This window comes from Tetrao urogallus, assembly GCF_951394365.1.
Source record: "Tetrao urogallus genome assembly, chromosome: 3".
Taxonomy (NCBI): domain Eukaryota; kingdom Metazoa; phylum Chordata; class Aves; order Galliformes; family Phasianidae; genus Tetrao; species Tetrao urogallus.
The window spans coordinates 23,992,813-24,005,398 of NC_136815.1; the positions used below are offsets into that span (position 1 = coordinate 23,992,813).

Below are 12,586 nucleotides of genomic sequence, written 5' to 3' on the forward strand. Positions count from 1 at the left end.
AGTGCTGCAGCCCACCTCCAGGATGTGCAGGATGTGGCCAGGTGAGAACTCCTTCCTCCCTTGAGGTTGCAGAGTAAGCGCTGCCACAGCACCAGTTTCTGTGACTCCTGGGGGCATTAAGAGCTTCCCCTGTCCCTGCTCCTCAATGCTGAGCCCCAGGGAACAGCTGGGATGGCTGACAGATCAGCCAGGTTTGATAGGGCGGCACAAAACAGATCAGCAAAAGGCTGAGAGAAAGGACACCTACCAAGATGAGCAGGGGAGGGGGATGTCAGGACAGCCCGCAGGCAACGTGCCTGTCCCCTGCTCCCTCCTGCTGGTGGGGAGAGCTGGGGGCAACAGGCCAGCAGTGGGCCAGGGAAGATCCTTCGCTCCCACCCTGCAGACGTACTATGCCAAGGAACACAGACAGCCCCATAGACAGCCCCACACCCCACCAAGGCCCAGCCCTCCCGGCCTGGTCCACGGGCACTGCCCTGCCAGCCACCACCACTCGGCAGCACTGCCCTTAGATGGCAGCCCCCAGGGCAAGCCTGAACCGCAGCTCTCTGCAATGGCTGCTAAAAGGCAAGGCTCAGGAAATGGAGGCACTTCCAATGCCTGAATATAGCGGCTTTCCCATATCTGAACAGGGCGTACAAGAAAGCTGGGGAAGGACTTTTGAGAAGGGCATGTGATGGGGGAGTCCGATGGTGACAGGTACAGGCAGGTGTCCCACATTCACCAGGAAATTAATATTCAGAATTAAGATTCTGAAGAGAACTCCATTTCACTTGGTCATTTTCATTTACAGAGAAATTCAAGGATATTTTCAAATAAATTATTCTGAAAATTACTACAATGCTGAGCATGCAACTCATCTATAAACACAATTTTACAAAGAGCAAACTTCTGTCTGCTTGAATGGGAGGAGTCGCAGAGAATTCATGCTACAGCAGGATCCTAAAGTCATAAAAATTAGTAAATTTATTAATACTAGAAATTAAGAAGTGAACAATTCATGTACTGAATTAGAAGTGACCACAACAAAAAATGCCACATATAAACCAATTTATTACATTTTGGCAAGTTCCACACAGCACGAGCAAGGATCTTCTTCCCACTCTATTAAAACATTCTTTTTCTTTATACAGATTGTAAAAATAATAATAAACAGCACAAACTGTTAGTACAGGCATTGGAGGATTCTAACATCTTCCTCTTACCAATTAAAAAAATGAGAACCCAACAAACCAAAGAACTTCTTTCACAAGGTATCTACGAAAAGCAGCATATGCTTTTGTGTCATGCCAATTTGAAGCAACACTGAGAATAATATTTGAAATTATTATTTTTAGCAAAACTCATAGTGGTATTATGAATAGAGACATCTTTTTCGTTAAAAACGTGGTTTCATACAGGCAAGGCAGTAAAATTCTGCAGTGGAACAGCTGCTGTAAATAGAGCTACATTTGCTGTACTATGTCTGATAAATAAGAATGCAGCAAATTTCTTGATCTCGTTAATACATGGTTACCTAAACCATTCTAAAAAACTCTTAATATGTGTTCTGCTTGCTCAACCAGCACCTCTTTGCCCCCCACAGACCTCTGCTATGACTGCTTTTTTATTTTCACTTTTCCCTCTCTCAAAGTGTTTCATTCAGACAGAACCTGATCCATAAAGTGAACACTTATCTATTTGATTAAGAGCAGATTTGCTCTTTTGCAATTTTTAAATCCTATGAACATGTACCCACTGGCTAAATTCATCAAAAGATTACAATGTGTGCACTGTTACCTCATAATCTTCAATTGAGTGCAAACATGTTTAAATCTGAAGAGAACTGCTTTTTTCCAAAGCAACTTACTGGCACTAAGATAATGCAGACAATTATGATGTTATAGGCTATGGCTTATAGATCAAAATGACTTCTACTATTAAGAAACAACTGATTGCATTACAGTTTGATACCAGTTTTGGAGTCATAATTGTAGCAACCTCAAGACAAAAATCTACATTTCCAATGTAGAAAGACAAACAAAAAAGTAAAACACAAGACTTTCAAGTCTTCTCTGTGCATAAAAAGGAAAACATAAATTATTTTGCATATCACACTTAAAGTTACTGATGTAAGAGAAGGTGGTTATTTTTACACTTGTATGCAACCAGCTGTTTTAAGCCTTATAAAATACTGCATTTTAGGCCACGCATAGATCAGCAGGTCCTTGCATGATGAGTTCAGGTAAAGTCTCACTACCTGAACTAAGGAAACTGAGGACCTGTTTGTAAGATTTCTGTACCACCAAAACACACAGATGAAGGATGAAAAGCACAGCTGACTCGTCCATGTTATGATGTACAGTCATTAGCAACAATTCTCTACCTAAGAGATTCAGTACTAGGAACAGCATCAACAGCATCCTACAGCAAAACAAAAGTAAAGCCCTCAGATCTTGTAAAAAACTTGATAAAAGCCTGTAAAATTTTAAGACACTTTTTGTGACTCCTTCAGTCAAGCTCTTCCCTGCCCAAATAAAGGGGATCCCTAATATATTATTAAAGCTAGATTCTGATGGAACTAAAATACAGCAAACAATACTCCATCAGTCTAAACAAATCAATTATTTCGAAGTCCTCAACTCTTCCATGATCATGAAAATCTCCAAGAAATAATGCAACAGAAACCTATCTAGTAACCTTAATTCTTTAGCATATTTCAGATTAACCATTTGCTGCTGAGTATTTTCACAGTGGCATGAGATTGAAGTTCTACGAAAAGAAAAACAAACCAACCAACAGAGTTCTGACCTACACAGTCAGTATTTTAGAGATTTTCTAAATATGATTAATACCAACAAGTTCAAAATACTGTGGTGTTTGGAACTTTCTGTTTCCGTGTTTCAAATAAAGAGCTGTTTATGATTCCCAGCAGAGCCTCAAACATCTTTTTTTCCATTTTTTATCCATTCCAGTTAGTTTTACTTTCTAGTCCATCTAACAGTTGTCTGGAGCCCAACATATCAAGATGCAATTGTTACTAACGTGGATTGTTTAATACTAGCTGCCATTTTCTGTAGCCGTGTCTGTTAGAAGTTTTACAGAATTGTAATGTTCTCCTAATCCATAAGCATGTCTCATATACCTGAAAAAAAGTTAGAAAATAAATATTTAGTTTAAAATATACTAAAATATACTGCACGCCAAACATTAACAGCACTGGACAGTTTAAGTTCAAGCTTTAGCACAGAAAAATAAATGGTCATTAAAAAAAAAGCAGAGTATTAATAAAGGCAGGTTTTAATGTTGGTGACTTTCAGACACAGACTGACATATGCTTTGAATAATAATAAAAAAGAAAGTTTTATTAAAGTTAGTAAGAATTTTGAGAATGGGTAAAATTACATACTTACACAAGTATTATTGGTTTGCCTGAATATTCTTCACCAACAATAATGGAAGGGGAATCCATCTGCACTACCTCAATAGGTGTCTGCAGAATGTGCGACAAAGCCCTTAGCTGTAAGGCAAAAAAACCCAACCATTCAGTAACATGATTAAATCCAAGTGGGGAGCAGACATACTATTTAGTTCTAGCAAGCATGAGTCTAGTTATAACATTTCAAATTTTGTTACAAACTAAACTTTATTAACAAGCGAAACAACTTCCAACTTTTCCAACTAATTAATTGCCTTAAGTTATTTATTATCTTGATAAAAACACACAACATTGTGCTAGCTACATAATAACTTCAAAAAGCAGTAAAAAAAAAAAATATAAGGACATAAACTAAAACGTACTTTCTCAACCTTAAAGGTTATTACAAAAATCCAACACTGCTCCATTATAGTCAGCTTTGTTACTATACAATCATAGATACACCAAGGTTGGAAAACACTTCCAAGAGCATCTAGTCCAACTGTCATTGAATCACAGAATTGCTCAGGTTGGAAAAGACTTTAAAGACCATCGAGTCCAACACAACCAGACCATACTACCCTAACTCTAACAGCCCTCTGCTAAATCATGTCCCTGAGCACCACATCCAAACAGTTTTTAAACACATCCAGGGATGGTGACTCAACCATCTCCTCGGGGAGCCTATTCCAGTGCTTAACAACCCTCCTGTAAAGAAGTTTTTCCTGATACCCAACCTGGTGCAACTTGAGGCCATTTCTCCTCATCCTGTCACCTGTCACCAGTAAGAAGAGACCAACCCCCCTCTCGCTGCAATCACCTTTCAGGCATTTGAAGAGAGCAGTAAGTTCTCCCCTCAGCCTCCTCTTTCCCAGACTAAACAACCCCAGTTCCTTCAGTCTCTCCTTGCAGGGCACATTCTCCAAGCCCTTCACAAGCCATGCTGCCCTTCTTTGGACCTGCTCCAGCACCTCAGCGTTTTCTTTCTCTACTGAGGTGCCCAAAACTGAACACAGTCCACCTACCACCAACTTACACAACAAAAAAATGCTTTCTTCCCCTTAAGACAAAGTTTTCCCCTAATGCTACTGTAATTCTTTCTAACAATATTTTAAGCTACTGAATTCTTTACCTGTTGTCAAACAGAACATCAGTAGACCATCAGAAATGCTGACATGGAGAAAATTGCAACAGAAGAAAATTACGAATATGTCTCCCTATCCCTACAGGCACTACTTCCTAAGAAGTCCCTTTTTAAAGATAAATTGATAATTTGCAAAATTCTGAACTGAGTGAATACGACACTTACTTCCAGTTGACCACCCCACGCAGCCGTATTTGCTATATCATCACAGTATTTTGCAAATTCCTCTGTGGGGAAACAAAAAAAAGTCAACTATTAGTAGTCCTCTCCTTTGAGAGCTAGCAACTAAGGAGAAATAACAGTTGCACAGTGAACAACTAGAGCTTGAAAAGTCCACACATGGGAAAATATATATGCTCACTAAACAAACAAACAAACAAAAAAAAACAGTAGAAACCAGAAACAAAAAGCACAACTGTTTTGGAAAGAAAAATGAAGACTAAAGACAGAAATTAGGAAAGTTATGGGGGAAAAACAGAAGTTTACATTTTAAACTTTTTATTCAAGGAATTGTAAGTAACAAAAAGCATGAAATTGCATATGTGTTTCAAAAATTACTGTTTTGAGAGTCTAGAATAGAATATGAAAGCAAGTATTATGCTTAATTCTTAGTGAGATATATTTTTAGTATCTTGTAACTGCATGTAGTTGAGCTGTTGCTTTTTGAATTCCAAATTAGCCAAACAGTTGTTAACTTCTACAGCATTTAGAACACAGCAGAACCAATACACTAATGAAGTTCAGGAACAAATATATAATAACGACTTAGTCACACCTCAGCTGTAACAGAGGGCAATAATAATATCAGAAATCATTATAATGTTTTCTAAAATGTTTTACACTACAACTCTTACCTTTGCTATACATGTCTCCAGTATTGGGGTTTGTAAGAAATGGCAGGAAGTCATCAAAGTGACTCTGAATATACTTTGCTGTTTGATTTCTCAGAGTTGCAACAGTCCAGGAGTTGTGGTGATCCTTGAGCTGATCTTCAATAGCTCTGTACATGCAATGGCCATCTGAAGGAATCTGTTTAATCTCCAAGTGCCTTGCTGCCAACAAGGAGGCAAGTTTCTGACTTTCAAGATGCCTTGCTCCTGTTAGATTTTCTATCTCAGCTTCAGCTATTCTTTCTTCTCTTTCTTTCTCCAAGGCAGCTTTTTTTTCCTTAGATTGTAAACATAAATTATATCAACTATTAGACTTCAGAAGATGTCTATACAGCTCTTCACTTAGTAGTTGTCTTTAACTCTTTAACTGAAATGCTTCCTCAGTACATTGAAGTTTATGAAACATTCTCTAAAATCAGTACTACTAAGTTTCAGAAACCTAAACCCAAGTTTTAGCAAATGCTAAATGACCAATAAATCCCCAAACTCACAAATTTACAAGAATTTCATTATTAAGGTTCTATGTTGAATCTGTGATGTTTTATTACTTTCATTTTTTCCATATATCCTATGGTATTTTACTTTATTTCTTTGTTAGTAATTCCAGTGTAATTCTTACAAAACTGTTTGGTTTTTAGAATTGTTTTTTTTTTCCTGTCTTCTACCTCCTCATCTATTCAGACTTCCAGCTGAATGTAAAGAAGTGCAACTATTTTAAAAATGCTTACAAATGACTACATAGCAACTTCACAAGTTTTCAAGACATCCAGTAGGTGCAAAATCAATACTGAATTATCCAGATAATGCCCTCTGTAAAATCATTACCAGCTACTACAGTTTATTTTAAATGAACTTCATCAAATATTTGTAAAATGTTTTGATGTTATATCATACCCGTCTCTTCTGCGCTTTTGATATTCGAGGATGCTGAATCTGCTGCTCCCGTCCCTCAAGCTCAAAATTTGCAACACCATCAGCTATAGAATCTATCTGAAAAGAGAAAAAAAGGCATTAAAAGTTCTTATTGGTATAAATAATCGAGATGAGCATCTCCTAAAACAATTTTAAGCTGCTCCAAGGTAGTCTCAATGTATATGTACAATGTTTTCACACGAAGATCAGCATGCCACAAAGCCTCTCATAGCTGACAGTCAAGCGTTTCACATCCCAACCATCTGATTACCTTCTTCCTTTCATCTCAAAATATGAATGGTTGTGAATTGCACAATTCTGTATGTTCTCTTACAGGCTTCCACAGTGAAGCTTGAACACATGCTTACTGGCTGCTGGGGAGTTTTCCTCTCCTTGCCTGTAGATGCATGTTAAGCTGAAACAGCCAGAGAGCTGTTAACAAGTTCAGTGCTAGTTAAATCAGAAGGCTCCACCCTTCTTAACAAAGAATAAGTACTTGGAAGAGACCAAGAATTGACATTTCTAAGACAGAATGTCAAAACTCATCTCATTACAGTATGAACCAGATGTTGCCCTGGAAAGCACAGGTGTACTTTTGATCTGAATAGAGAAGTCAAGAAATAAATCTGAGAAGACCAACAGGTATCTCAAACCAAAATCCTCACAGTGAAATCTATGATTGCCACAGGAACTTTAGCTAGTACTTTGACAAGTCATTGGCAAAAATGAAGCAAATCACTGAAACTAATCTAAGAAGCATTACGTTTAATGCTTATGAATTAAACACCTGCTGAAGAATCTGATTAAAGACTACTACATAAGGTTTGCATAGGGTTATAGCGCTCACAATTGAAAACGTTTTCAAAAGGAATCTCAGTAGATTCTTCTCAGACAAGGCAATTTGTCTGAAAGTCTTGCACTAGTCTTTCTCTCTTGTTTTCAAGCAATAGGCCAACCTGCTTACTTCCTCCTTAAGTTAGAAAACATTTGTGTCCAGAAAGCACTGCAGAGACAGGTTTTTGTTTGTTTCTTTACAAGATTTACATAGCAAAAAGTCGAAGTTAGGAAGTCGCTTAAGGAGACAAATGAGCATGGAGCATAGCATCAGTCACAGATAACCATGTTGTGCCAATGTGCCAATTTAGCTGCAACCTGTACTGCCATTTAGATAGAAGAAAGTATATGAACAGGCCTGCTTGCATCAACTGCATTTAAACTCAAGTACATGTTAGAAATAAGGGTTTCTTTCAGGACTGGATACACAGAATTAAGTCTGTGGAATGCAAATTGTTTGCAATGGGAGTTTCAGTCACTTTATTTAGTAATTGCTAAAACATAGGTTAATTTCTGTACATTATTTAATTAAATGCTCATATATAGTTTACTCGTCAGTATTTCCTGCAGTTAAACTGGAATAATACTGAGCCTCTGTAAAAAATTAAGCACAGCACACTGGAAACATTCAAGTAGCTGTACTGCCAACAAGGCCTAACAGCAGCCTTTAAGTCAAAACTCTCATGACTACAGGAAATGTATTTGCAAAAAAAGAATGTCACCTATAATGTTGCCAGAATCACAAAACCAATCAGAATACATTTTTCAATTGCCTACTGAAGTTCACCAGTCCAGTACTCGAGTAGCCTACTGCTTACGGTAACGAGAATGACAACATAACGAGAACTATAAAAATGCATACTATTTATTAATTAGCCTGAGCTATTAAGAGCTGTAAGAGCAAAACCAAATACTGTTCACCATTAAGAATGCAAGTAAATGCTTCTTCCAGCAGTGTTTGCTTAACCAACGTAGCAGCTGGATCTTTCCAAAGATTACAAGAGTTACTACAAGGAAATACAGTGAGGAAAAGGAGAAATGCTTTAGAAAATTACACATTAGTTAATTATAATTTTTTAAAAAGTTAAAGAAGTTTGAACACAAATTGTATCTACCCAACTTCAGCTGAGGTTAAGGAATATACCTTATTCTGCTCGGGCACAGTTTCCTTCAGCTGCTTTAATTCTTCCTTGTGCTTCTGTTCAAGTTCTGCCTCTAGTTTGGCGACTTCTTCAGCCAGCTGTTTTCGCCTCTTTTTATCATTCTTGGGAACAGCATTTTTCATGCCTTGAATTTTTGCTGTTAAAATAGTGTGATAAAATGTTACAGCAATTCCACAGTCATGGCCTAAAGGAGGACTGCTAGCCATAAAGAAAAAATTACGTATCTCAAGATATCAGAATGCTTTAACAGTTCAGATATCAGGCTGCACATCACACCGCATTTTACATTACATATTTCTTTTAACAGTTGAAATCATGACATTGAAGTGTTCTATGCTACTATTATATAAAGAAGAATGGGTTCAAGAAGGAGTAATTCAAGCAGGCTTGAATTGTGTGCAGGGCTACCACCCAGCAGATCAGGCTGCCCAGGGCTCCATCCAACCTGGCCTTGAATGCCTCCAGGGATGGGTCATCCACAGACTTCTCTGGGCAGCTGTGCCAAGGCCTCATTGCCCTCTCAGTGAAAAACTTCCCCCGCACATTTAATCTGAACCTCCTTTCTGTTAGTTCAAAACCTCCTTGTTCTATCACTATCTACCCATGTAAAAAGTCGCTCTCCCTCCTGTTTATAAGGACCCATCAAGTACTGGAAAGCCACAGTGAGGTCTCTCCAGAGCTTTCTCCAAGCTAAACAAGCCTAAGTCCCTCAGCCTTTCCTCACAGGAGACCAACAGCCCTCGATCACGTTAATAGCTCTCCTCTGGACTCATTCCAACAGCATCATGTCTTTCCTGTGCTTGGGTCTCCAGATCACACTATCACAGAATGGCCAGGGTTGGAAGGGACCTCAAAGACCATGAATCTCCAACCCCCCTGCCACATGCAGGGCCACCAACCTCCCCATTTAATGCTAAACCAGGCTGCCCAGGGCCCCATCCAATCTGGCCTTGAACACCTCCAGGTACGGGGCATCCACAACCTCTCTGGGCAGCCTGTTCCAGCACGTCGCCACTCTCTCTGCAAAGAAACTTCCCTGACATCCAACCTAAATCTTCCCTCCCTCAACTTAAAACCATTTCCCCTCATCCTACAGTTATCAACCCTTTCAAAGAGTTGATTCCCCTCCTGTTTGTAGGCTCCCTTTAGGTACTGAAAGGCTGCAATGAGGTCACCCTGCAGCCTTCTTTTCTCCAGGCTGAACAAGCCCAGCTCCCTCAGCCTGTCTTCACAAGGGAGGTGCTCCAGTCCCTGATCATCTTCGTGGCCCTTCTCTGGACCCTCTCCAACTGTCTTTCTTGTACTGTGGGCTCCACACTTGGACGCAGTATTCCAGATGGGGCCTCACAAGAGCAGAGTAGAGGGGGACAATCACCTCCCTGTCCCTGCTGGCCACCCCTCTTTTGATGCAGCACAGGTTACTGTTGACCTTCTGGATTGCACACACACACTACTGGCTCATGTCAAGTTTTTCATCTACCAGGACCTCTTGACTACTGCCTCTCTTTTCAATATCTGCTTTATCTGAGGGATGAAGATACATCCCAAAACAACATACTCCTATAATAATAATACACTGCAAAACTAGCCTTCTGATTAAAGGCTGCAAATTGATCTCTTTCATTAAATACCAAAGAACGCAGATAAGGAAAAGCTCGTATCGATACATCAACAATGGGAAACGCTTAACGAAAAGGTAACGGTCAACCTTTTTTGTTGCAGCTCAACAGAACCCATCTAAAGGATCTCTCAGTCACGCCGTGGTACCGCACCGTATCGGTGAGATGCGGACGCAGCGCTGCAGTGACCGCCGTCACCGCGGCCGGCTGAGCCCGGAGGCCGCAGCGCGCCGCGAGCGATGACACGCGGCCAAGCGGGTCCCTTCGGCAAGCGCTTCTGCACTGCCTCACCAAAGCGCGTCTCCCTTCACAACAAAGGAAAAGAGCACAAGGCCGGGCCGGGAGACACACGTTAACGCAAGAAAGCGCCCACCGCCACCGTCCCTTCGGCCTCTCTCGCTGCCGGGAGCTCCACGCGCTGTCCCAGCGGGCAGGCCGCTCCCTGCTCCCGGCCCTCCTCACCTTGCAGCTCGCGCTTCTCCCTGCGCTGCCGCTTGACGAGCTGCTGCAGCGGCCCGCCGGCCTCCGCCTCCTCGTCCTCGGAGCCCTCCATGGGCGCCCGCAGGCCCGAGCCCGCCGGACGCCCTCACCCCGACCCCGGCGGGAGCCGCGTGCTTCCGGCAGCGCCGCGCCGCCCGGCCCCGCCCTCCACCCGCGCCGGCAGTGCGGGGAGAGCCGCGGCGGGCCTGAGGCGCCTCGGTTGTCCCGGCTTCGGGCGCCTCCGGGATCGGCTGTTTGCGGCCCCGGTGTCCTGGGGCTGCCCCGCCGCTGAGAGGAGCGGCTTCTCCCCCCCTCGGCAGCCCTCGCGTTCTAGGCCCTGAACCCGGCGGTGGCAGTGTTTCTTTGGTGGGCGGTGTGAGTGCGCAGGACGACGGTGAGGGAGACGCACGGCCGTCCCTGTCTGATCGATCGTAAGGCTGAAGCACCCCCTCGGCAAAAACACTGCGGCAAAAACACCTGCGGAGTGGCTTGCTCGAAACACCTAGCTGATCCAAGGCTGCCTATGGGACTGTCTTTAGAAACGGAAAGAAGGACATAGCTCGCTCTGAAAATAATGCTTCCTATTTATTTCCATGGAAACTTCAGCAGATACAAAGAGCGCTTATATATACAATCGCGCTGTTTGATAGAGCAAACTCTCAGCCACAAAACACTATTTGTCAGTACAATTGCTGCCATTAGCTGTGCATTTTCACCAGCAATGAACAATAGCCTGCATGCCGTCTCCTAAAGATCTGCTCCAGTGGAAGTGACCCGGTGTTGTTGGCACTGCTGCAGAAATTTCACTGCTCACTGCCTCACTGTGCTCATATCCACTGTGTGGTCTCCATCAACGTTCAGCAAGAATCAGTGAATGTCAGTAGTGCCATTTTTTCCATGTAGAAGCTCAGTCCCACACTTTGCTTCTTACGCACTCCTGTGTCAGATGCCGTTGTGTCAGACTGCCCCTCTGCTGCCAGCTGTCACACAGCAACAACACTTAACAACGAAACTGGGGGGGGGTCTGAAGCACAAGTCTTATGGGGAGTGGCTGAGGGAGCTGGGATTTTTCAGTCTGGAGAAGAGGAGGCTCAGGGAAGACCCTATTGTTCTCTACAACTGCCTTCTCTACAACAAGGAGGTTGTGGCGAGGTGTGGGTTAGCCTCTTCTCCCAGGTAACAGTGATAGCATGAGATAGCCTTAAGTTGCACAAGAGGAGGTTTAGGTTGAACACTGGTAAAAATTTCCTCTCAGAAAGAGTGGTGAGGTATTGGAACAGGCTGCCCAGGGAAGTGGTGGGGTCACTGTCCCTGGAGGTGTTCAAGAGAGGTGTAGATATGGCACTGAGGGACACGGTTTAGTGAGCGTGGTGATGATGGGTCAATGATTGGACTACATGATCTTAGTGGCCTTTTTCAGCCTTAATGACTCTGTGATTGTATAATATGTCACCCTTATTTGAACACCTCTCAGCACAACTGAAGTCAAGATTATGTAGGATTTGGGACCCTCCATTGAGCATGGGAGAGCTAATTCCTTTACTGCCATGCAACAGAATAAATGAGAATAATTAAGAAGAGCATTGCCATGGCTAGCAGGCTTATTTCTAACTTCTCAAGGCCTCAATCCTAACCTGTTAGGTTGGTTATCAGCCTGTTGTGAGAACCTGTTCTTTGAACTGGCGGTTGGTACCAGACATCTATTGTGGACTGTAATGTGGGATAGCAACAAAGGCCTTGAAAATACCAGAACAGGATGAAAATAGAAGATGCAAAAGTGTGAACAAATCATTGAAAAAACACATCGCAAGCTATGAGAAAGACTCCTCAGAGCATGCCAAAGAAAAGCAGAAGCAGTAACTAAGCAAGAAAAAAACAACCAAACAACAGAAGGCATTTGATGAGACCTGAGAAAGTAAGGCTCTCCGTGATCACAAAGCATACTTATAGCTTAGGGGCAGAGAGCAAGGACTGCAAGCTGTCTAGAAAACACATTTTAAGGGGACTAAATTCTGAATTTCTGGAAACTGTCATCATGGGATCTGCAGTCATGATGTCTCTGTGGGATTGCCAGGGCTGTTTGTGTGCCACTGCTCTCCCTGTCTGTGCCAAGGGCACTGATGTTCCATGCCTGCTTGCTCCAGAAT

General features: G+C 42.2%; 1 protein-coding gene across 1 annotated transcript; it reads right to left on the bottom strand.

Annotated features, from left to right (window-relative positions):
- Positions 1-3,039: 3,039 nt before the first annotated feature.
- On the bottom strand, positions 3,040-10,512 carry OTUD6B (OTU deubiquitinase 6B; the record flags this gene model as incomplete). Its single annotated transcript, XM_079533128.1, has 7 exons — positions 3,040-3,124; positions 3,393-3,499; positions 4,707-4,768; positions 5,396-5,708; positions 6,326-6,421; positions 8,322-8,476; positions 10,422-10,512. The coding sequence occupies 7 exons, from the start codon at positions 10,510-10,512 to the stop codon at positions 3,040-3,042; spliced, it is 909 nt and encodes a 302-aa protein (XP_079389254.1).
- Between the last annotated feature and the right edge of the window lie 2,074 nt (positions 10,513-12,586).